The sequence below is a fragment of the Eutrigla gurnardus genome (genome assembly GCF_963514095.1).
Source record: "Eutrigla gurnardus genome assembly, chromosome: 8".
In the NCBI taxonomy this organism is placed as follows: domain Eukaryota; kingdom Metazoa; phylum Chordata; class Actinopteri; order Perciformes; family Triglidae; genus Eutrigla; species Eutrigla gurnardus.
In genome coordinates this window covers 12,971,325-12,994,567 of record NC_139922.1, presented here as the reverse complement: position 1 = coordinate 12,994,567, position 23,243 = coordinate 12,971,325, and the positions used below count along the sequence as shown (strand labels likewise).

General features: G+C 42.8%; 3 protein-coding genes across 11 annotated transcripts in view; 2 read left to right on the top strand and 1 right to left on the bottom strand.

The window, feature by feature from the left end:
* Positions 1-316, top strand: part of erbb3b (erb-b2 receptor tyrosine kinase 3b) — a 64,392-nt gene extending 64,076 nt beyond the window's left edge. Inside the window, exon 29 of the mRNA XM_084015035.1 lies at positions 302-316. The gene's annotated coding sequence lies outside the window, so the exon portion shown is untranslated. The remainder of the gene's footprint in view (positions 1-301) is intronic.
* fmnl3 (formin-like 3) overlaps positions 1-6,048 on the top strand; it is a 30,485-nt gene extending 24,437 nt beyond the window's left edge. For 2 of the 6 annotated variants that reach the window (XM_084015040.1, XM_084015036.1), the window contains 5 exons: positions 109-210; positions 974-1,066; positions 1,195-1,318; positions 2,212-2,333; positions 5,483-6,048. In XM_084015040.1, coding sequence (XP_083871166.1) covers positions 109-210; positions 974-1,066; positions 1,195-1,318; positions 2,212-2,303 — 411 coding nt within the window. In that variant the 3' untranslated portion in view covers positions 2,304-2,333; positions 5,483-6,048. Of the gene's footprint in view, positions 1-108; positions 211-973; positions 1,067-1,194; positions 1,319-2,211; positions 2,334-2,851; positions 2,896-5,482 lie in introns of all 6 variants that reach the window. The other 4 variants (XM_084015041.1, XM_084015038.1, XM_084015039.1 and 1 more) reach the window with 3 other exon arrangements.
* Positions 6,049-8,777: 2,729 nt separating this feature from the next.
* Positions 8,778-23,243, bottom strand: part of lrp1ab (low density lipoprotein receptor-related protein 1Ab) — a 75,641-nt gene continuing 61,175 nt past the window's right edge. For 2 of the 4 annotated variants that reach the window (XM_084015030.1, XM_084015031.1), the window contains 34 exons: positions 22,455-22,638; positions 22,281-22,366; positions 22,073-22,192; positions 21,800-21,987; positions 21,470-21,675; positions 19,776-19,964; positions 19,102-19,250; positions 18,819-18,912; positions 18,603-18,719; positions 18,378-18,497; positions 18,170-18,292; positions 17,950-18,075; positions 17,747-17,863; positions 16,608-16,714; positions 16,385-16,517; positions 16,132-16,254; positions 15,888-16,010; positions 15,654-15,791; positions 15,396-15,533; positions 15,180-15,299; positions 14,820-15,082; positions 14,556-14,734; positions 14,366-14,472; positions 14,128-14,247; positions 13,853-14,029; positions 13,628-13,768; positions 13,324-13,497; positions 12,516-12,677; positions 11,890-12,061; positions 11,620-11,721; positions 10,638-10,711; positions 10,464-10,557; positions 9,492-9,636; positions 8,778-9,032 (listed from right to left, as the gene is read on the bottom strand). In XM_084015030.1, the coding sequence (XP_083871156.1) occupies positions 8,895-9,032; positions 9,492-9,636; positions 10,464-10,557; positions 10,638-10,711; positions 11,620-11,721; positions 11,890-12,061; positions 12,516-12,677; positions 13,324-13,497; positions 13,628-13,768; positions 13,853-14,029; positions 14,128-14,247; positions 14,366-14,472; positions 14,556-14,734; positions 14,820-15,082; positions 15,180-15,299; positions 15,396-15,533; positions 15,654-15,791; positions 15,888-16,010; positions 16,132-16,254; positions 16,385-16,517; positions 16,608-16,714; positions 17,747-17,863; positions 17,950-18,075; positions 18,170-18,292; positions 18,378-18,497; positions 18,603-18,719; positions 18,819-18,912; positions 19,102-19,250; positions 19,776-19,964; positions 21,470-21,675; positions 21,800-21,987; positions 22,073-22,192; positions 22,281-22,366; positions 22,455-22,638 (4,749 nt within the window). In that variant the 3' untranslated portion in view covers positions 8,778-8,894. Of the gene's footprint in view, positions 9,033-9,491; positions 9,637-10,011; positions 10,348-10,463; positions 10,558-10,637; positions 10,712-11,619; positions 11,722-11,889; positions 12,062-12,515; positions 12,678-13,323; positions 13,498-13,627; positions 13,769-13,852; positions 14,030-14,127; positions 14,248-14,365; positions 14,473-14,555; positions 14,735-14,819; positions 15,083-15,179; positions 15,300-15,395; positions 15,534-15,653; positions 15,792-15,887; positions 16,011-16,131; positions 16,255-16,384; positions 16,518-16,607; positions 16,715-17,746; positions 17,864-17,949; positions 18,076-18,169; positions 18,293-18,377; positions 18,498-18,602; positions 18,720-18,818; positions 18,913-19,101; positions 19,251-19,775; positions 19,965-21,469; positions 21,676-21,799; positions 21,988-22,072; positions 22,193-22,280; positions 22,367-22,454; positions 22,639-23,243 lie in introns of those variants that run through there. The other 2 variants (XM_084015032.1, XM_084015033.1) reach the window with 2 other exon arrangements.

Here is a 23,243-nt window from a genome sequence, read left to right as displayed (position 1 = left end):
AACCTCAGTCCCAGATGCAGCTCACTGCCCTCTAGCACGCATCCAATCATGACTCGACAGTGTTTACATACGTCCCTTCCACTCTGGCACTGTCCTTTCCCATTCTAGGAAGCCTTCAACAATGTGGTGAACTACTTCGGAGAGAGCGCCAAGACGACTCCGCCCGCCGTGTTCTTCCCCGTGTTTGTGCGCTTTATCAGGGCCTACAAGGTGAGGACACCACCGGAAAACGATCTGTCCTCTTTTCTGTACGGACAGGGTGCAGCTCTCTCTCTCCGAGTCAGATGGGAAGTTCCCTGGTTTGGGACTGAGATGTTGTCTGTCTCAGTGCAGCGGAGCAGGGCAGAGCTTTGGCTGCCTCTGTGCCACAGGACGTGGCGTATAGTCCGAGGCCAAATAACAGGAAAGGCCAGCTGGGTCTTACTCCAACGCTGCAGCTGTGGTGTTTAGACTGGTCCCCCCCCCCCACTCACCCTGCCCCACCACACAGCACACTTCCTGAGATTGTTCTCAGTCTGGATTTATGAGATCTGCTTAAGAAAATGTGCAACACACTGATTTCTATGTATGTGTGTCTGTATGAGTGACCTAAAAGTATAGTTCAACATTTAGGAAATACGCTTTTTACGACTCGGTTGGTTTGAAACAGTATCTTCTCATCTGACTCTGAGCGAGAAAAGTCATTATGTGAAATTCCCAAGATGTCGAGCTTTTGCTTAAAAGCACATTTAGAGTGTGTAGAAGTAGTTGTGTGTGTCTGAAAGGTTGAAAGGGGATGCGGAAGGAGAGAATACATTTCTAATGATCGGTTACGTCCATCAAAGTGTGTTATTTTTGTGTGCGCGCCCAGTTTATGTTCCACTTTTGACCCGTTTTCTTAAACCCTTAAAGGGCCACGCATGCATATTGACGTGTATTTATTTGAGCTTGAGTTTCTCGCTGCAGAATGGTCACGTTTTTCTCTCCTCAACAGGATGCAGTGGAACAAAACGAACAGAGGAAAAAGCAGGAGGAAGCAATGAGAGAAAAGCTACTGGCTCAGGAGGCTAAACAGCATGACCCCAAGGTACTCAGAGTGCATGCGACGGAGCTGAATGAAATCTATCAGATGTTTACTCAGTGCTAAATAAAGCTTTGCGGCGTGCCAAAAAGCACAGTGAACCGGACAAATATCCTCTCTCTCCGCTGGTTCAGGTCCAGGCTCAGAAGAAGAGGCAGCAGCAGCACGAGCTGATTACAGAGCTGCGGAAGCGGCAGGCCAAAGACCACCGGCCCGTGTACGAGGGCAAGGACGGCACCATCGAGGACATCATCACAGGTGGGCCAGACAGCAGCCTAGAAAGACCCCATGTGGGTGCCAGCAGCCCCGGTCGTCCCAGGTCCAGGATGACTGTGGTTATTCACTGCTCGGCTCCTTTGAAGTGCACCTTGTGCTACGTAGTCCAGACACCAGCACATCTGGAGCACAGCAGCCTCTAGTTACCGCATGACGTGATGTCTAGTTAGCGCACTTAAGCTGTCGAGACTCAATATGGAGGGAGTCAGAAAGGCAGACTCCAAGTGTACATAACATTTTGTGTACAGGATTTTATTTGCAGGGGCGTTCTTCGAAGCCACTGTGTGTGTATTCTTGTAGGTGTTGATAGTATTTCTTAAAGTATTCTGATGACGGTTCATGTTTTCCAGTGAAAACCGGTTGGGGATTATGTGAGTGAGTCTCATGAATCTACCGCCACAAGTCTGACATTTTAAAATTCCACAACAAAAAAATCAGTATCTACAGCCTCATGATAGCACATATGCTAACGTATCTTCTTGTCCCAAAATGTAAATAATATAAATGTTGAATTAATAATGCTTCTTTGCCACTACTATCAGAGCTGTTAACGGCTTGTTATGCAACTGATGCCTGTCCAAGAACGCTCAGTGCAATAACGCTTTACTTTAAGTCCTCTTATAAAGCATTTCCAAGCAGTAAGCAACGATTGAATACATTGTTTCTAACACACTATCATGTAGATGTATAGGATAAAAAGTTGCCCCTGATGCTGAGTGTTTGCTTTCCATAGATCTGTGCTACATAGAGAAGTAGCACAGGTTTCCTCACAGCCTCCTGGTCCAGTGTCCCCCCCCTCCCCCATCTCCCCTCCCCCCCAGAAGGGCAGTGTCTCAGGTGTGACATGTTTTCTCTCCCTTACCCTCCTCCCCCAGTACTGAAGAGCGTGCCCTTCACAGCCCGCACTGCTAAACGCGGCTCACGGTTCTTCTGTGAAGCCAACCTCTGTGACGACGCCAACTGCTAGCCCTTCCCCCCTAATGCCAAGGTTATCCAGGTGTCCTTCGTACGCCTCCTGACCTCACTGTGCATGCAGCATGATCCCTGTCACCCATCCAACCCCCCCCCCCCCCCCCCCCCAAACTACTGTGGACTAACTTGGGCCGTCATTTGGTTTGTTTGTGTTCTAGTACTTCAGAGGACTCCTATCAGGCATCTGATGATAGGAGACAGCCAAACCTCTTTGCCTGGCGCAGATTTCCATGAAAAAAAAAAATTGTACAGCGTGTCAACATATTTTTGGAAAAATATGTTGATTCACACACGGTACAATTAATTAAATGATTAAATTACCAGCATGCATGACTCATGTTGAAGGCTGTGCATTGTCATGGCATATTTCTTTCATGAAGCTGAATTCAACAATCATAACATGAAGAGGTTTGGCTAAGTTACTGGTTTTTATCAACGATGCCTTGTTCCATGAAACTAACTTGTTTGGTGTTGGTTTCCAGCTAACATGTGACTCTTCTTTCCTCAACCACCACTGTTCATTCTGCCCCCCTCCCCCTCCAGCCGAAAAGAAGATTAATGACAGTATTTCCCACTCCTAAGAGAGGGTAAGAAAAGGTAGCCCGGCTGAATCCCGGCCTGCTTGGCCCTCCGGCTCCTGTGTGCTGCTACAGTCATGTCAGCTGCTTCAACTCGCGCTTTCGACGCAAAATAAAAAAAAAAAAGGCTTGACAGCACTGAGATTTGCTTTTACAACACAATAGTTAGAAAACCAGATTATTGAAGATTACTTAAAATGTGAATTACAGAAATACAATATATCTCAACCCAACAACTAGCAGTTAAAATATGAATTCACGTATTTAAGTCTTTGCCAGAGAAGAAGCCTTTGTGGGTGTTTGTCCAGTTTAAATGCATATTACCATTAAGATCATCATCATCGTCGTCATCATCATCATCATCGTCATGCTCACCCCTCCTATTTTGTGTTGCATGTTGTCCAGTGTTCAGTTACCTCTCACCTGTCAACCACGTCCGCCATGTTTTGTCTTTGCTAACCGTCAGCGTGCTAAACAGCTATTTGGTCAACAGGCTCTAAAACAACACACACTCAGTCAGATACACTTTGACACAGTCGGTCTTTTGCAATTTAGCAATTTGAAGAGCTTGTTGACCATTAAACTGTAACTGTAATAATGATGGCTAAGTTTATTTTGAACGCTGAATTATTAGTTTTGCATTCCCAAAGCCTTGAATTTCTTTCTACTTCCCATTGAAATGCAAGGCTATGGAAATGTGTATTTCAATGTTAAGTCAGTATTGTTTATGCCCTCATTTGCTAATTTTATATTTATAAGTTATTGCAGATTTATTTATAATTGTTTGACTGAAATATACAAATATACACTCAGTTGCCAGTGCATTTGGTACACTTAGATCAAATGAGATCAAATCACTTTACGGAAGTGAAAATCGATGGAGATACAACCGGGTGCGGCTTATGCCAAGACTTTTTTAATGACTTTTTACATTTTATTTCCATGACATTTTATGACTGAGATATTTTTATGACATACTATCCTATAACTTGTTTGTGACCTTTTTATGGCATTCTTATTCTATTCTGTGACTTTTAATTATTTATGACAGCTTTTAAAAACGTTTTATGTTACTATACATTGACTTTTTTATGACTTTATTATGGCACACTTAACTTTTCATGTTGTTTTTCATGACAGATTTCATGACATACAATACATTATATATGCTATACAATGGCTTTTTTTTATGATATAGTATACTTTAACTTTTTATGACCTTCTAGTCAATGATTGTTTTATGGCATACTCTACTATGACTTTTTTTTTTAACTTTTTCATAACATACTATACTTTCACTTGTTTATTACCTTTTATGACATTTTTTACAGCATACCATACTATGACTGAATTTTTTTAAATTTTTTTAAATACTATGCATTTCCTTTTTATGACATTTTTTCATGGCAAACTTGACTTTTAATTTTTATGACAACTTTTTAAAAAATGACAAACTTACCACAACATACTATACTATGATTGTATTATATTGTTATAGCTTATGACTTTTTCATGACATACTCTACTATGACTTTTTTGACATGATATACTATAACGTTATATATGACTTTTTCGACATCATATACTAGACGTTTTTATGATTTTTTTCAACCATACTCTACTATGACTTTTTTTTTTACTTTTTATGACATACTTTACGATGCTATTTTAATAACTTTTTTCAACATACCAAACTATGACTCTTTATGACTTTTTTTCGACATTATTTATTTTCAACATACTACACTATGACTTTTTGGAGCAAGGAGGCAGTAGTATGTTGTGTCAGGTGAAATAGCTCATTGTGATAGCAGACACATTGAGGATCACAAGGTTGTTTTGCATTACATTATAAGATCCCTTTTTTTTCAAAATGCTATACTCGACATACTAAACTATGACTTTTTTATGACTTTTTGAATTTTTTCGACATGCTATATTATGACTTTTTTCAATATGCTATGCTACGATATTTACTTTACCTTTTATGACCTCTTTTTGACATGCCATAATATGGGATTCTACTATGGGAACAACTTTGACTTATTTATTACATTTTGACATTTGAATGACTGAAATGATAGTTGATATGACTCACTGTACCATTTTTACAACATAATATAAGAAGACTTTTTCATGACATGTTTTGTCATACTATACTAATGTTATTTTTTTTGTATGCTGTAGTATGACTTTTTATGATATTATATTACATAATATTATATGACTTTGTATGACATAGTATACTTTGAAGTTTATGACACACCACTGTGTTATTTTTATGACATACTATACCATGACTTTATATGACACGTTAGTATGACTTGTAAGTGTGTGTTTTTATGACATGCTATACTAAGACTTTAGTCAATGCATAGGACATACAGACAGAGAAATCTTGCTTTCAAATAACATTGGGTGGACAAAATAATAGAAACACATCACATAATAATTAGGGGTGTCTGATAAACTGGTAACTGAGTGTATGTAAAAGAAAAAAGTAAGTAGAAGCAAGTTTGCTGGTTGACCTCTGGGTCCTCTAACATGTGTGTCCCCCATCCCCGTCTCTCACCCCTCTCTTCATGCCTACTCACAGATCTCCGAAACCAGCCTTTCCTGCGAGCTGACGCATTGATCCGGAGCGGTTGGAAGAGACCCTAAACCACTTATTCGTCACTTGTACTCCCCTCCCTACTATAACCTCCCTCCCTGTGTCCCGATGGTCTTTCTCAACCCTGAGGCTGCAGATCACAAAGACTGAAAGGAGGGACGGGACAGTGTCCTTGTTGTAGCTGGGTAATTTATTTATTTATGGGGCCCTTTACAGCCACTTGAAGTGAGCAGGCATCATTAGAGAAGCACAATGGGTCACTCCTGTCTCACTGTAAACACAAGACTTTCCCTGCTCTGTGCCACGGAAAAGCAGACCAGTCGGAGCACAACTACAAAACAAGTGAGGTGAGTTGAGGACTGGCGGACCACAAAGCAGGAGAACTTTGCTTTCACTAACAAAGTGCCTGCCAACATGTGGCTCTTATTCCCAAAACCGTTAATTTCCTCAGATTATGCAGTCGTAGCAGGACTTAGACTGGGAGTCAGCCAAGGGAAGAAGCCAACTCTGTTGCTGGGATGTTTGCCTTAAAGAAACTTGCAAAACCGTCCTGAATCACAGCGATGTTTCAATATTGTAATGGGGGCCATATTTGTAACTTTAAGTGAACACATTCAATCAAAATGTAATATTGACAATTTAGTTTCCAATCACATGTTTCTGGGAGGAAAGACCATCGATTCTGCTGGTTCTTTTGGACAAGCTAGCCAAACCAAAATTTCTCCAATGCCTCATGTTTTGCTTAAGAAGTGCCTTTTTGTGTAAACAGTGTTATTTTTCTCATGAGTCAGCCATAATTTGCATCCTTCATTTGTTAAAGATTGTATTTTTTATTGCCTCGTTGTGTAACATTTATGACAACAATATGCAGACGTTGAAATTTCCAGCTTTAAAGTCATACAACTAGAAGGTAAGGGGAATAATGATTTTACAATGAGTCTTTTATTTACCTACTAGTGCATCAGTGTCTTGAAGCTCATAATGACATTTCTTAGTGCCTTGTCCAAGTAGTCCTTAAAAACTGAATGTTGTATGCCTTGACAACACTTTCTGTCACATGTTAAGTGACATTTGGGAAGTGAGAAATGTATGAAGAAGATTCCATGTGGACTGCTGATTAAGGGCCCAGATGACATCAGCCTGCTATTGATGTGGTGATGGATGAAGGACGTTTCCATTCCTTTGAGGTCTTACGTTTAAAGCTTTTTTTAAAAAACAAAAACAAAAAAACAATCTCCTCTGTTTTAATAGAGATGATGTGTTTCTTCCCTACAGATGTTTAAACTTATGACATTGGCATAAAAGGGAGCGATCCATCTTTACACTACTTTTTGGCTCAAAATTGTATGAGACACTATTCTATATGTGGACGTTTATATTCATGTACATTCAAATCAAGAAATTTACTTTTTAGAAGAAATGATCCATGATATTGTCTATTGACTGAAAGATGATGCTTCCTGTTCAATAAATAAGATGAATTATGTAACTACAAGAACAAAGACTGTCATTACACCTCAGGAGTCTGAGGTTTCACATTCAAGATTACTTCATGATTTATTTTTTAAAATCATACTTGATGTTCACTTCTGATCTATTCCAGCCATAAATAACCGGTGACTGCTTTTCCTCTCCCTCTCTCTGAATGACAGACAGAGCCACCATACGTTTCTACTATAAAAATCCATTTAATTTTTTATATCAAAAAGAAATAGAATCATAACAAAACAATCAGAACCACAAATATCCATGTGGGTTTTTGCCACCAAAAGAAATTCTCAACTGAAAAATGATTGTTCTAATTTACATGGTCAGGTGAAACTAACACAGCAGGATGTATAAAAAAAAAAAGAAATAGTGAATACTGTTAACAAGTGAGGGGCATTTCCTCTAGGATGGGTGTGTGAGAGCACCATGCAGAGATATGGCAGGTATGGCTGATAAGCTCAGTTAAAAGCAGCGTGGTGAGCAGTGACACAGAGAGCAACACTTTTAAGACTAAAAACCAGTTTGACAGACAGATGGTTAGCGTTAGCAGCAAGGCAAAGAAATGAACAAAGGAATGCTTATCGGGAAGCTGATCAGCCCCCCTTCCTGGGAATGCACTTAACAAGGAGCATTAACCTAAATTACACATCCATGTAATTACATACAATAAAAAAAAGAAAAGAAAAACCAAAAAAAAAGAAAAACATCAATCTCGCACAGAAGTACATACCATCAAACGGTCTCCACCAGCCTTTCCTGAAAATACATTTACAATCAAAGACATGGAACAAATGCAACCATTCTCAGCTAATTATTCGTCGCAGATAGTTTTTTTTTTCAGTGATGACCGGAAATTCACAGAAGCTTGCCGTCACTCCCAACGAGAACTTTCTAGAACAGTCTCAGAGCCAAACCTGACTCCTGTCCAGAGTGTCCTGCAGCAGACTAAACCAAGGCCACAGATAGCCATCCCAGACTTTTCATCCTGGAATGTGGACTTTGTTACAATCATCTTCATCCAGCACACTCCAACACGGCCAATGACTCATTCATTGCTGACACAGAGTATGTCAATTATACAATGACTTTAAAAAAACTGTTAAAAGTACAGACTGCTATTTGTTACAGATGTTTGTATTCCTGGGTATATTTTCAAGACACTTTGTTAATAGGTTTATATATATGCAAATATATATATATAACTTTTAGTCTGTGCAAGGAGGTAAAAGACAATCACTTGAATGTAGTTCTTGGAGAGACAATGGAACAAACGCCGTCTGTGATGCCGAGTCCTCCATGTGTACTCTCCCGGCCTCGGCCTCCCTTTAGACCTCCAGCAGCGAACACACACACGTACACATGAGAAAGACTGAGTCGAAGCAGCATCCAGGAAGCATTTATAGTGAGCACTGACGCTTCTCCTCTTTCATGAACAACAAAAGACTTGGCAACATTTTCTAGGATGGAACAATATTCTTTTTTTTTTTCCTCTCCCCTATACAATTCATACAAAAATAAAAAATTCTCATCGTTCCACTGCCATTTGTATCTCTCTACCTTTTACATTTGCACAGAGGTAGTGGCTATATGCGTGAAAAGGGGGAGGGAGAGTTGTGAGGAGGAGGTGAGCAAAATTAAAAAGAAGAAGAACTGAATAAATGTCTATAAAATGGTTCCTTTTTCGTCACCAGAGGAATCTTTTTTGTCAAAGAACAAAATATAATACTGCAATCACTTAAAAAAGTAGTCCTTCATTTTATACATTTTATACAGTGTTCTCGTTTTTTTGTTGTTGTTGTTGTTGTTGTTGTTGCTTTTCACTTGGTAAAGGCATAAGATGAGAGAGCTCGTCGGCTCAGCACTGGGTTTGGGCAGGGCAACGTTGGCAGAGTTCAATCCATGTTCAGCTCTATGCCAGCGGGTCACTCATGTCCTCGTCGCCCTGGGAGAGAAGCTCCTTCTTTTCATCTGTGCTGGCCAGAGAGTTGCGGCTGTTGTGGGCGCCCATGTACAGGGTGGCATACACTGGGTTGGTGAAGTTGGTGGGCTGCAGAGTGGAGGAAATTACATGGTGACTCAACGATTCTTTAAATGTGAAAGCAGCATTTACTGTATTTGGTGCTCGAAAAAGGTCAAGCCGTTCAAATTACAAACAGGCATATTGTTCCTTAAAGGGTCAAACAACCAAACCTTTTCCCTCTCACCACTTGAACTTTTGCCAGTAGCCTCGATGAGAGGAAAAGCCTCCACACAACACTTTTTTCTTCCTTTATTTACTGCACTTAGTAAAGCTTAGTTTGCAGTTTTAATTGGAACAACTTTTTTACTAAAGCAATGGCAGCAAAAATGAAATTCCACTCTTCTCCATGTATTCATGGACAGAAGAGGGTTCAGAAAAGTTCAAATATGGATACATAAAACTCATAATATCTTTATTATCACAAGTGAGAAGATATGTATACTGTGATCAGAAGCTTTACATAAGGAGTGCTTTTAGCTGTGTTACCTTGTCAGGGTCCAAAGCAAAGTCTGAATCCAGGAGCTCCCCAGCATCATCGTCAGGATCTCCTTCATAGATCTTATAGGCAGGATTCCCAATCTCAACATTCATGGCTCCATTTGTCATGCGGTGATGCTGGAATCCCTTTGCACTGCAGACAGACAAAGATAAGCAGACTGATTAGACAGCCAAGCAATTCAAAAGACGTTCATGCACTACTTTTTTGAAAGAAACCTTAAATTTTACAAGCACAGTGGGCTTGAAAAATACCACAACTTGGCATAAAACGGGTACCGACTCAGCACACAATTGACACAATCAAGACAACGTATATTAAAGGATCTCAAATGAGCTTTTGACAAAAGGTCATTTGATCAAACCCAGAGAATATACTGCAGCATGTCGAATGTGGAGAATGCTGGATTTTCACATTGCAAATTTTCAGCTGTTTGCAAGCACATGAGCATTTTTCTTGATAGATGCACAGTCATATATTTTACTATGCAAGCACATAGCGTAAGCCTAACATTCATACACGTAAACAAGGGAAGGTATGGAGACGCAAGAGGGAGAGAACAGTTCAATCGTTTCTGCATCACTCGCAAAGTGACTTCAGATTAGAGTCCATACGCTCCTGTGTTGCTGGGTGGGAAACCCAGTGGGAGGCAAACAGGAGAAGGCAGGCAAGAACAGATTTGTACAATGACCAACAGAGTGGACAGATGGATTGACAAACAGCATGGCCAATCTGACTGGATATTAGGGAAGGGAGGGGACACGGTTTGTGGGTCAACAGGTGAATTATGTAACCCTGTGAAATTACCGCAAGCACTGAGAACCAGATTTGCCTGGCCATAGAGACCTGGGGGACAGGAAATACGTGGTTATATAAAGGTAAGAGAGAAAAAGAAGCTGATACTGCGAGGAAGGGGTGAAACAATAGAATTTGGATCAAAGGTCTCTGGAGTCGGGACTCACCCGCGCATTCTCCGCTTGTACCACAAGATGGCACCAACCACCAGCAGTGCCAGTAACAGCAGCAGAAGCACTGGGATGACGACGGAGGCAGAACCTGCAAGAGAGCAAATAATGTGAACAAATAGGACCAAAGTGCATGTTTTCTAGCAGAACTCTCTAAAACGTGTGACTTACTTCCACTGGAAGTAGAAGGATCCGCAGAAGCTGTTGCAATTTCACATCTATATCCCCTCCATCCCACAGGACACCTTTACACACAATGAGACAGAGTTACAATAGTAATAGTATAGTGTGGAATAAAAACTCATACTATAGTATGCCATCAAAATGTCATAGTATGTCATTAAGAATATCATACAATAGTATGCTGTAAAAAGTCTTACAATTTTTGTCTAGAATTTCATAAAAGTATGCCATGACAATGTTACACTTTTCATGTCATAAAAATGTCATGGGGTAAGTCATAAAAAAGTTCTAAAAAATGTATAGTATGCCATGAAATGTACAGTAGTGTATGTCAAAACATCCTATTACATTGTCATACAACATTCAAAACATGTCTTAGTATAATTTATCATGAATCAAAAAATAAAAATAAAAGAAGAATTGTCATAGTATAGTATGTCATAAAATATGTCATAGTTTAGTATGTCATAAAATATGTCATAGTATAGTATGTCATAAAATATTTCGTAGTATAGAATGTCATAAAATATGTTATAGTATAGTATGTCATAAAAATATAAAAGGTCATAACATGTTAAAAAGTCATACTACATAACGTCATAAAAGAAAGTCAAAGTTTAGTATGTCTTAAAAAATATCGGTAGGTCATAAAATTTCACTAAAAACCATCAGTCATAGTATAGAATGACACAAAAAGGTCAGTGTAGTATTTCATGAAAATGTCATAAAAGTCATAGTAAAAATATTCATAAAAAACACCAGTTTATGCCATAAAAAAGTAAAAAACACACGGCTGCCAGTAGAAATGTCTCATGTCAGTGTCAGCACTGAGCAGTGAGGTCCATTCACACACTGAGGTCAGACTGAACTTTAAACAGTATTGATGGGAATTCTATTGGCATGGACCCTGTGTACGTGAGCTGGAAAGACACAAAGCGTATTACTGTGTGGGGTTGGTGTAATATCTTACTTGCACTGAGGCAGCAGTGTGCGAGTGTCAACTGAACATTGTCCATTTGAGCAGTAGTCCAAACAGGAATAGCAGCTGGGTTGGATCTGACCATTGGGACAGCTACACACACACACACACACACACACACACACACACACACACACACACACACACACACACACACGGATAAACACAAAAACACACACAAGGATTAAAAATATACAAAATAAATATTTACAAATACAAGGCTAATTCATTTCGAGTCCATGTTGTCCACAGTGTACCTACCTGCAGGAAATCTTGCCGGAGGAGGACGTCAAACACTTGCCCGTTCCGCAGAAAAGACATTTGTCCAACTCACACTGGTGTCCGATGTAGTGAGTGGGGCACTGGCAGATTTTGGTGCCATTGGAGGTTTGTAAGCAGGTTCCCCCGTTGTGACAGAAACCCTCACAGTTCGCTGAGGACGGCAACAAAGAACAAAGAGCTGTCATGGTTCAAACTCCACAGGATTGTATTAGTTCTATGTTCTTACCTATAGCACTTTGATCATAGGACTGTTGTTCTTAAGGTATCCTTGCTGAACAGCTACTACTTTACTCAAACGAGGACCTAACACTTTTCTCTATTTTTTCACTCTTTATTGGCAATGATATGTTGTGGTTTCTTTCTTTTGACAAATGTACTTTTTTTAAGTCCCTTTGGACAAAAGTGTCTGCTAAATGTCTTAAATGTAAAACATTCTCTTGTACCAACATGTACCTGTTATTTTCTCTAATTAAAAGGTAAAATAAAGCAAGTAAAACATATTTTTTTGCATTAAGTACAACATTAGACTTCATATTTAAGCAGCTGAGAATGCGTAGATTTTAGATGGAGGACAACGTAGCACATCTGACAGTGCTGCCACTTACTGTACTGGCACTGGTCCCCCTTGTACTCCAGCAGGCAGCTGCAGGTTGGCTGGTTGCCCATGTTGACCGAGCAGTTGCCTGCATTCAGGCAGTATTCCTGACAAGTGTGGCGGTTACAGTTGGGCCCCGTGAAGCCCTTTGGGCATCTGCAGGTCGGGGCACCTGGGGACACAGGTAAGATACGGAGATCAAAGAAATGTGAGAATAAACACGACTATAACTTCAACAGAGAAAGGATGCAGCTATATCTCGACGACTGATGTCCCCTATAGGATGTAGAATGTTACGATTTTGCCCAATTTTCATTTACCGTTATTAGAAACACTGAATATGGAATAAAGGCAGAACTAGGAGGGAAGAGAGTTGCTCCATATCCTCTCTGCTGCAGAACTTTGGCACAGGATTACCGTGATTAATGAATACTCCAGAGAGCTCGCACTGACATCAAAAGGACAGGTGGAAATCCTACTAATGATTTTCAAAGCAAATAACATGTTTGCTCAGCTGCCATCTGGGGCATTAATTACTTGCTAGAAATGAATGATCATTTTACCTCAAAGTTGCCATAACATTTCTTTCACTTAATAATTTGCTAGTTTAAGAAAAGTGCCTATTTAATCATCGACAGACAGATCAGGTTTTTTCACTTATGATGGTGTAACTCAATTATGACAACGGCCATTTACCCTTTTGAATTCTCCAGAAATAAACACAAATGAGACTTAGTTATACATATGTTCTTATGAAAAGAGAAGAAACTTTATATTAAGTAAATTAAGGACATTTGATGGTGCGTGCCCGCCCTCACCTGTATGAGAAGCAGTGCATGTGCCCCCGTTCTTGCAGTAGTCCCTGCACTGGTTGATCTCGCATCTCTCTCCAGTGTAGCTGGGCTGGCAGCGACACTTGGCCACCTGACGGGCGTTGAGGAAGCAGCTCCCGCCGTTCATACACTGGACATCGCATGGCCCTGAGGGGGGCGCTGTAGGACGAAGGGGATAGTGGGGGGGGGGAGACCATGAAGCAACATTGTGTACGCCACATCTGAATGTAAAGCCTCCCTGATGGACACCGCTCAGCTACGTGTACGTGTGCTGTATGTGCAGACTTACAGAACGGCGACTGGGTGGGGCTCTGCCGCTCCACGCATGTGCCGTTGTCGGCGATGTAGTTATTGGGGCAGGTGCACACCGGACCACTGGGGCTGAGCAGACACAGCCACTCACACTTCTTCCTGTCACACGGGTTGGTCACTGGAGCAGAGAGAGACGAGGCATTCAGTAAGAGATATTTAATGTATAAAACCCACTGCACTCATGACATGAAAGCCGACTCACTCTCCGGCTGCTTGTAACGGTGGTAGAGGACAATGTCAGTCGCATGGTTGATGCCTGTGGTGAGATTCTCCATGGGGCCTTTGCCGAACTTGTTGACCCGGAAGACAAAGTTATTGTGATAGGTGACCCCGTAGATGTAGTCCTCAAAGATATCTATGCTGAATGGATGGAGCAGGTCTGGCGGGGGAGGAGAAGAAATGGGTTAAAAAGAGAAAAATTATTTCCAAACTTTCATATTTCACACAATTTTGTTTTGGGTGTAGAAAGAACTTTACTGTTTTTGATGCCAGAGACAGAAATGACAGGATCAGAGCCGTCCAGAGAAACACTGCCAATCACTGAGAGTTTAGCATCGGCCCAATAAAGACGCTCGTTGAAGTAGTCCACAGCCAAACCTGTGGAGACACAATGGAAGCTGAAGACCTGACGACCTACACGGAATAAAATGCTGTAACTCTGAATTATCTAAATCAAGTGAATCAGGATAGATCATGATGCTAATACAGTACTGACCGGTGGGCCACTGGATGTTGTCTTGAACTAGAGTTTGTCTCAGAGTGCCGTCCATGGCAGCCGTCTCAATTTTAGGGTGGTTCCCCCAGTCCGCCCAATACATGGTACTGAAGGGAAACACACAATTACAAGATGTCCGACAACATCAAACTGATAGAGATCCTCTATCTTACAGGATTGTTTCTCTTACCCCCTCTGTGGATCCACTACGATGGCATAGGGCTCGTCTATCATGCCAGAGATGAGGGTCTTGCAGTGCTGGCCCGACATCTGAGCCACTTCAATGACATCCCGACCGGAGTCGGTCCAGTACAGGTTACCAGCCACCCAGTCCACCGCTATGCCACGGGGCATCTTCAACTCTTTGATCTGGATACGAGCAGAGAGGCAATGTGATTGTGTGTGGTGCGTTTGTAACACAACATGGAGAGTTTCTACGTTTAAAGAGCGTTACCTGCAGGTTGGTGATCCGGCCCTCACTCGAGGAGGACGACGGCGATGTGGACGGTCCCGGGAGTTCATAGGAGGAGATGCGGCCAGTGTGCCAGTTGGTCCAGAAGATGCGGTTGGTCTTGACGTGCAGGTCCATCGCATCGATACGCACGCTGGCGTCGCCCTGGAAGGTCTGCTCATAGCGCCAGTTGGGCATGCCGGGGTCCAGGCTGCGGATCTCATTGTCGTCGGCTATGTAGAGAATCTGTCGACTGCTGTTCATGCCTGGAAGGAAGACATTCACAAAGAATTATCGAGAGTTTTTTAAAATAGTAGCCTTGAAGCATAAGTGGCATAGAACAGATGCAGTTCAGGTCCTCACTGTCGGCCTTGCAGGTGTCATTGATCCTGGTGAAATACTTGTTGCAGCTGCATTTGTAGGAGCCTTTGGTGTTGTTGCAGATGTGGGAACACACACCAAACTGCAGACACTCGTTCTTATCTGAAAAACGGAGAGCCAAAAGAACGGTCATATCAGCTCCTCGCCTGTTGAAATACTTGAGGTGGGTTATTAATAATGTTTTTCATGCATGTGTACCTCGACATGTGTGGTGTCCCGTCTTCTGGAAGCCCGGTTTGCAGGAGCAGAAGGAGTCGGTGCCGTTAATGACACAGTGGGCCTCGTCTCCATCGCCACACTGCGTTCTGTTGCTCCTGCAGTCATTCAGTTTGGTGTCTGAACACAAGTCAAACGCGAGTGGATATTAATATTTAAGTGATTCTGCTGATGCCTAATATTTGAAACATCAGATCTGTGGTTCGCTATCATATTGAAATCAGTTTTCCCATGAGGCACCTGTCTTGCAGTTGATCTCGTCGGAGCCGTAATCTTCGCAGTCGTTAAAGAAGTTACAGCGCAGAGTGGAGCTGATGCATCTGCCGTTGGCACACAGGAACTCGTCTTTCTCACATGTGGGGACAGCTGGAGTGGCTTCTGTGGACATGAAATGCCGCGTTAATGCGTCACCTTCCTACTTAATGGACGCAGAGCAACGAGGGGATTAACGATTTGAATGACTTCACAACTCACGGCAGTTCAGTTCATCAGAGTTGTCGCCACAGTTAGCGACACCGTCACACCTCTTGGACACTTGCAGACAAACGCGGTCGTTCTGGCAGCGGAACGCTCTGGTAGGGGGACACTGGAAGTTCCCTAGGGAGACAAACAGCGAAGAGGGACAAGAGGGATGAAGGGTAGCGGGGAGAAAATAGGTCAGGACAAAAGAAGAAAGTCAGACGTTCAACATGTGTAGGATTCACTAAGCTGCACTCACGGCACTCTTCCTGATTCTCATCGGAGTTGTCGCCGCAGTCGTCTTCGCCGTCACACTTCCAGGCAAGTGGTTTACACAAAGTGTTGTTACACTGGAACTCATCCAGAGGGCAGTGGCGCCCAGCTGAGGAAAACAAAAACAGATGTTTTACTCCTTTAAGGGAGACATGGATCCAAACAAAAGCAGATTATATTCATTATTAAATAGTACAAGTAGTTCAAAAGAGTATATATAGACACAAAGATGCACTAACCAGTGCCGCCACAATTCTCCTCATCGCTGCTATCCATGCAGTCGGGGTCGGCGTCGCAGCGCCAGCGGATGGGGATGCAGTGTCCGTTCTTACACTGGAACTGGTCGTTGTCACACTTCAGATCACAGCCGTTCTGAAGGAACATCACAGAGGATCAGCTTTTATGCTCGCAGATTAATACAAGATATATTTTAAAGGACGCCCAAACATTAAGTTCCTGCACCTCATCAGATCCATCAGCACAGTCATGGTCTCCATCACACTTCCATCTCCCAGCAATGCAGCGGCCGTTTGTGCAGGCAAACTCACTTTCTGAACATTGTCGAGGCACTACGGGAGAAGAAGGACAAGGTGATGAGGTCAGTGACGTCACACATAAAGAGCCTTAACTTAGCTATGTCTGTTTTAGCCTTCATCACCAAACACAGGACAAGGGTTCAAACAACCAAAGAGGAAGAGACGATGAAACGAGCTCAATAAGCTTAAATGGTCATTTAACATAACTTATATCGAGTGTTTCATACAGTTGCAATCGGTAATATTCATTAATTCATTATTCAAATTCCCTAAAAAGTTAACATCCCAAGAGACACCATTGGGAGTATTATAAGGAAGTTGAAAACCTACGGGAGCTGATGAAACTAAACTGGAAATGTTTGGACACCTGGACCAGCGGTATGTCTGGTGTGAAAAAGGCCAGACTTATGACCAGAAGAATACCATCCTGATAGACTGAAAACGCTTATTGTAAGATATAAAGGCTAAAGGATGCTCCACTAAGTACTGAAGCTGGGGGTTGAATTATAATAATGCACATGAGTAAAGAAATGCAAATCTCAAAATAACTGAAATATGTGTCAACAAATATTTTTCTTGTCACATATTATCATTAACCTTGATTCACATCACTATAATTTACTATATTATTCACTATTTACGATTGCAACTGTAAATGTCTCCATCTTATGTTTGAGAAAATAATCAAAATTTGCATTAAAGAAAAAAATAAGTTTAATGCAGTGCCATTTAGTAAGAAAGGGGAAACAATACAAAGTAACAAAATGAATCTATTTAGAGCAGTGCTGAGACTCTGACGGGTGGGCGGGGATCACAGCTGGACACAAGCATGAGAGAGGTGATGTATGAAGGTGGCGTGACTTACCTCTGGCTCATGCCAACAGGACAGTATGAAATGAAACAAACATCAGATGAGGTGAGATGCATCAGAAATGACAGAGAATGGAGGTTAGCGGAAACAAGCCACTTGTTAACAGGTTAAAGGTCCAGAATGATTAGGCGTGAGTGTAAGTGACACTGGGTGAGGTCATATAAGGGATGCTGATGACGGCGTGCGAAACCTACTGCACTTGTCTTCGTCCGAGTTGTCCCCACAGTCGTTGTCGTAGTCACACTGCCAGCGTCCCGGTACGCAGCGGTTGTTCTTACATCTGAACTGGTACGGCTCACACGTCCTCTCAGCTGGAAGCGACAATTAGGACACATCAGTGACAGAAACGCCGCTCCGGTGCATCTTAATTTAAAATGAAAGGAGCCGATATTCTTACCACACTCCTCTTTCGGTTCATCCGACGCGTCGCCACAGTCGTCCTCGCCGTCGCACTTCCAGCGAGCGGGGATGCAGCGTCCGGAGTCTTTGCACCGGAACTCGTCCACGCCGCACGTCATCTGGGCTGGAGAGGGAAACGTGAGGGGACGGTTCCACGTGAGAGCTGATCCGGATCAGGGGGAGGGGGACAAGACGCTTTATAAAATGGGAGTACTTACTGCAGTTTGCGGGCTCATCGGATCCGTCCACACAGTCGTTGTCGCGGTCGCACACCCAGACGCGAGGTATGCAGCGTTTGGTGATGGCACACTGGAACTGGGTGGGTGCACACGTGACCTCGGCTGTGGGAGGGAAGACAAGATTCATGCTTACTATCACTCAAATTGAAAGAACAGCTTATCAAAAATGAAAGGTGCTTCTACTCACGGCAGTCCTTCTCGTCCTCTCCTTCTCCACAGTTGTCCTGGCCGTTGCAGCGGAAGATGCCTGGGATGCAGCGACTCGGGTGGGAACATTTGAACTGGCTGGGCAGGCAAACGTGAATATCTGCAGAGAAGCAAGCAACAGATTTAATATGATAGTTTACAAAAAAATATACAGGGCAGGATGCAGGTTTGGAAGATTATAAATACATAAAAAAGAGAGACATACCGCAGTTGGCCTCGTCTGAGTTGTCCTGACAGTCGTTGTCTCCATCACAGATGTAGGCAGGGTTGGTGCAGATCCCTGTGCCACACTGAAACTGTCCAGGCCGGCATTTGAACTCAGCTGTCATGAGAGAAAAAAATAACATAAATAAATAAAATCATACATTAATGTAATAGGACTAGCACTATCATCTCCTAATCATCCTTCTCAAATGCTTACGGCAGTCGGCTGGCTCGTCCGATCGGTCACCGCAATCATTCTCCGTGTCACACTTCCACCAGAAGGGAATGCACTTGTCGTTCTTGCAAACAAACTACAGTAGGAAGAGGGAAATTATTCAGCGGTGTTGACGAAGCAGGAGCTAGCTATTGTAGCGCTGGGCAGCCGGCCAGCTGCTAATAGACAATCATCAGACATAAAGCCGCTCATCAAACATATGAAAATCTACTTAACAGCTGCAGTCATATTTGCAGTGGCGATTGTGTTTACCGCGCCTCCTTACCTGGCTGGCTGTACAATTGGACATGCAGGTGCGCTGATCATTAGCCAGGTAGAAGTTGGTGGGACAGGCACACTTGTAGCCACCTCCAGGAGAGAGGAGGCAGAGGTTACTGCAGCCGCCGTTCTCCGTCTGGCACGGATGGTTGAGCACTTTGGAAAGAGAAGGCAAACGATATGCTCTTAAGCACAAGACCGAGGTTTTATGAGATCTGGATTAAAGTAGGCAACATTATAATTAGATGTGTGTGTGTTTTTGTTTTCATCGATTACATATAATTAATTAATACACCATAACATTGTTTCATGCTTTTTCTAAACTGCTTTCTCGGACTTAATGTTCAGTCGGTATACATTTTATTTAAACAGCGACAGGTTATATATGTTCGTCATTTTACTAGGGATTGGGGGGGAACACATTAGAAAAACTTGTAAATTAAAATGTGTTTTCCACTGTTTCCCCTTATTGCCTTTGTGCCTCAACTTCATACATACATAGCCAACACCGGGGTCATACTGCTTTTTCCCAAGATTTGATCAACAAATATACACAGTGGATGCATAATAACTAACTAACTAACTAAAAAAAAATTATGAGCACTAGGACTACATATTTTCTGTCAAATGAACACATGTTAACACATCCACTGCCACATATTTCCTACGGGAGTCTCTTACCCTCGGGCTGGCGGTACGGATGGTAGATGTGGATGTCCATGGGCCGATGCAACGTGCTGATCAGGGTGGTCTTGTTGGTGCCGAGCGACTTGTGAGCTCTGTTGATGGACTTTGTCTCCCAGTCGGTCCAGTAGATGTGCTCCTCAAACAGAGTCATGGCAAAGATGTGGGGGATGTCTTGGCTGAGAACTGCGAAGCAACGGACAAACATCCAATCACTTTGTTCATGAGTTGTTAGGTTCAGAAAACGTTTCATACCGATGACTTTCTAGAACTGAAATCAATTCCTGATTCATTCATATTTTTCAGCTTCGAAAAATGCTCAGAATCAACAGAAGCAGTTCTGATTTTAGTTTCTTCATCTTGCTGCTGTATGCCAAAGAGAAACTGTCGGTACAATCTTGTACGGTTAATGTTAAACCGAGGCCGGCCGGGGTGCACAGCTGCAGCGGCTCCACTCTGTGTGTTATGTAATGGTTTCTACACCTCATTAGGCTTTACACTCTAATTGCACCCATTTCTGTCCCATATTCTCGTCATTTCATTTGTTTGCTCTCAGTATTCGAGGCGGGTGCGTTATGGAAACCCACCATCAGTTTCTGTTGTAAAACACGCCAATCCGGCTACAACAAGCACACATGGACACACGTGTAAAAGACACACACTGTGGAACTGTGAAATCAGTCAGAATGGCATGAAGCTCCCTTCGGTCAATCCTTATCTGAATTCAAACAGGCCACGCACACACAAGGCCTCGCTGGTGTTTGGATGGTGTGTGTGTATCAAAGGAAGGGTGAATAACTCCCTGGACAAACTCCTGCTGGACAAACACCACAAGCTGACAAGACTGCCAGATGTTCAACGGAGTTTTACATTTGTATAAACAGCAATTTGACGTCTAAAATGGTTCCATCGGTGCAGTTTTCCCAATTTAAATGCATGTTCTTTCTTCATACGAGGACTTGTGGGATGCCATAGCGTGTGAATTTAATGGAGACACAACCGGCTGCGCTCCAGAAGACTTCTGCACGGCTGACAATATCAACTATTGTAGTGAATGTGCTAAACAACTGAGTGCTATGCAGACGTCATACGTGCTCAAGGCCTCGCTGGTCCGAACAAAAAGGGCTTCTGTCTCCTGGGCCTTGGGTGCAGGAGTCCAAGCCCGTGGGCAACCATCTGACCTGCCTGCTTATGCTCAGTGGCTCCCAAACAAGTATGTGAACGTATGCATGACTATTTGTCAAGAGGAAACTCATTAGCCTCTCACCCTACGAAATGTAGCCACAGCTAAACCTTATCAGCTGAATGTTTTGTTTCTGCGCCTCGTTTTTACTCCCACTGTGGTTTTGTTTTACAATGTTTTTCCTCTTAAGTGGACAAGATTAAAAAAACATTTAGAGCTTCCCAGTTCCCCAGCAGCTTGAAATACTAAATCAATAAAAGGAACAACAATGTTGCCTTCATTTTTGCATTTACTCCAAGTTGAATATACAACTCAGTGGCATTTGAGAGCTTCCTGGATCCACTTTTCATTTTAATACCGTTTTTAATTCCTAAAAATACGTAATCATGCATACATATCTTATATTTCTACGTTATTGATCAGTTGGATAAGTATGAACCATAAGTCAAGTTGCTCTAAGAAGTAGGAAAAGGGGGTATCTCTGTCCAAATATGAGCTGATCTGTTACCTGTGTGTCTGTTGGTTCCATCCAGGCTGGCAAACTCAATGTAGTCCTCCCTTGCATCCGCCCAGTATATACGGTCATTGATGAAGTCCAGGGTTAGTCCATTGGGCCACGTGATCTTATCCTCTACAATGACACTCCTGTTGGTGCCGTCCATCCCGATTCTCCCAATGTGGGGGTTGTCGCCCCAGTCAGACCAGTACAGGTACCTAACCAGCGGGGGGATAACGATAGCGTTAAAGAATAGTGAATCTAGACTCAATTTAAATTGGATGTAGAGTGTTTTGTGTGTGTGTTCATCTGTGAAAACGTAGCATACGCTGTACTTCTCACCCATAGCGAACATCCACAGCCACAGCACGCGGCTCCCTCAGGCCATTGTTGACCAGCACGGTCCGGTAGGCCCCGTTGAGTTTCGACACCTCGATGGTGTCCCGGCCTTTGTCGCACCAGTACAAGTTCCCGCCGACCCAATCCACCGCCAAGCCATCTGGGTTACTCAGGGAGGTCCGGTGCAAAACCTGCCATGTTGGTCAGTCCCCGTTAGACCATCATAAAGTATAAAAAACTATGATTAATGTCTCAGCTACTAGTGTCGTCACTGACCTCTATGTTGCTGCCGTTCATATGCATGCGGCGGATCATGCTGCCCTGAGTGGTCACATCTGTCCAATAGATCATCTGCTCTGCATAGTGGAAGTCCAGAGCCACGGCATTATTCAGACCCTGAAACAGAGGACGGTACCGTATTAACAGGCGAACGGAGTGTTAACAATAAGAACTTCACCATGTTCGTTTCAGCAGGGTGTCTAACCTGTTTTATAAGAGTGTAGTTGGAGCCGTCCAGGTTGAGTTTTCTCAGGTAGTACCGGTTGGCAAAGATCAAGTAGGGCTCCTCTTCTACACACAAAGAGAAGGCAGGAAACATTTGCATGAGGGTTGAATTGGCAATGAGCATCCAGAAACATGCACACAAAGCCTTCCTTACCCGACGTAGACTTGCAGATGGTGGGGTCATTGGGGCTGAGTTCAAAGCCATCCACGCAGAGACAGTGGAAGCTACCATGTGTGTTGATGCAGCGCTGAGAACAGGGGTAGGTGGTGGTGCACTCGTCTATATCCACACACGTCTTCCCATCACGCTTAAGCTGGAAACCAGGGTGACACCTGCACTGAAGGTGCCAAAAGCACAGGAGGAGATGTCAAAAAAACGTCACAGGTTCTGGCACTTCTCACTTTTAGTCCAGACCAAGAACAAGGGCCTGTCACAAATCCCCCGCCAGGCAACCTGATACATGTATGCTTTTACCAAAATCTAACTCCTATGTCGAGTGGTACTAATTAACACCATCATCCAGTTGCTGCTGTCAGATAAGTTGCATGAATAGCTACGAATCTCAATTGCAAAACACTCTTTTAGCAGAGAGGACAGGAATCAAAATAAGCTGACATCCGATGGGTTTGTCAAACATCATCTCACCACAAAAACACACATTCATTACCAGTCAAAATCAGCTTAGACTGTCACTTCTCATGAGCACCTTTGTGTTTTAAAAGAACTCAAACACATACACACTTCCTTCCTTCATCATATTTGCAGGAATATAAGGCGGTATGTAAAAAAAGCAGTGATCCCGACATCCCCACCGACATAAAAGTGAACCCTTTAGGGTTACAAATCATTCCTTCATATCAAAACTCTGACCACAGCCTCAACAGCGCAGACATGAAAGTTCACACAGAGTTCAAGCTGTTCTGAGACCGGCCTCCTACTTAA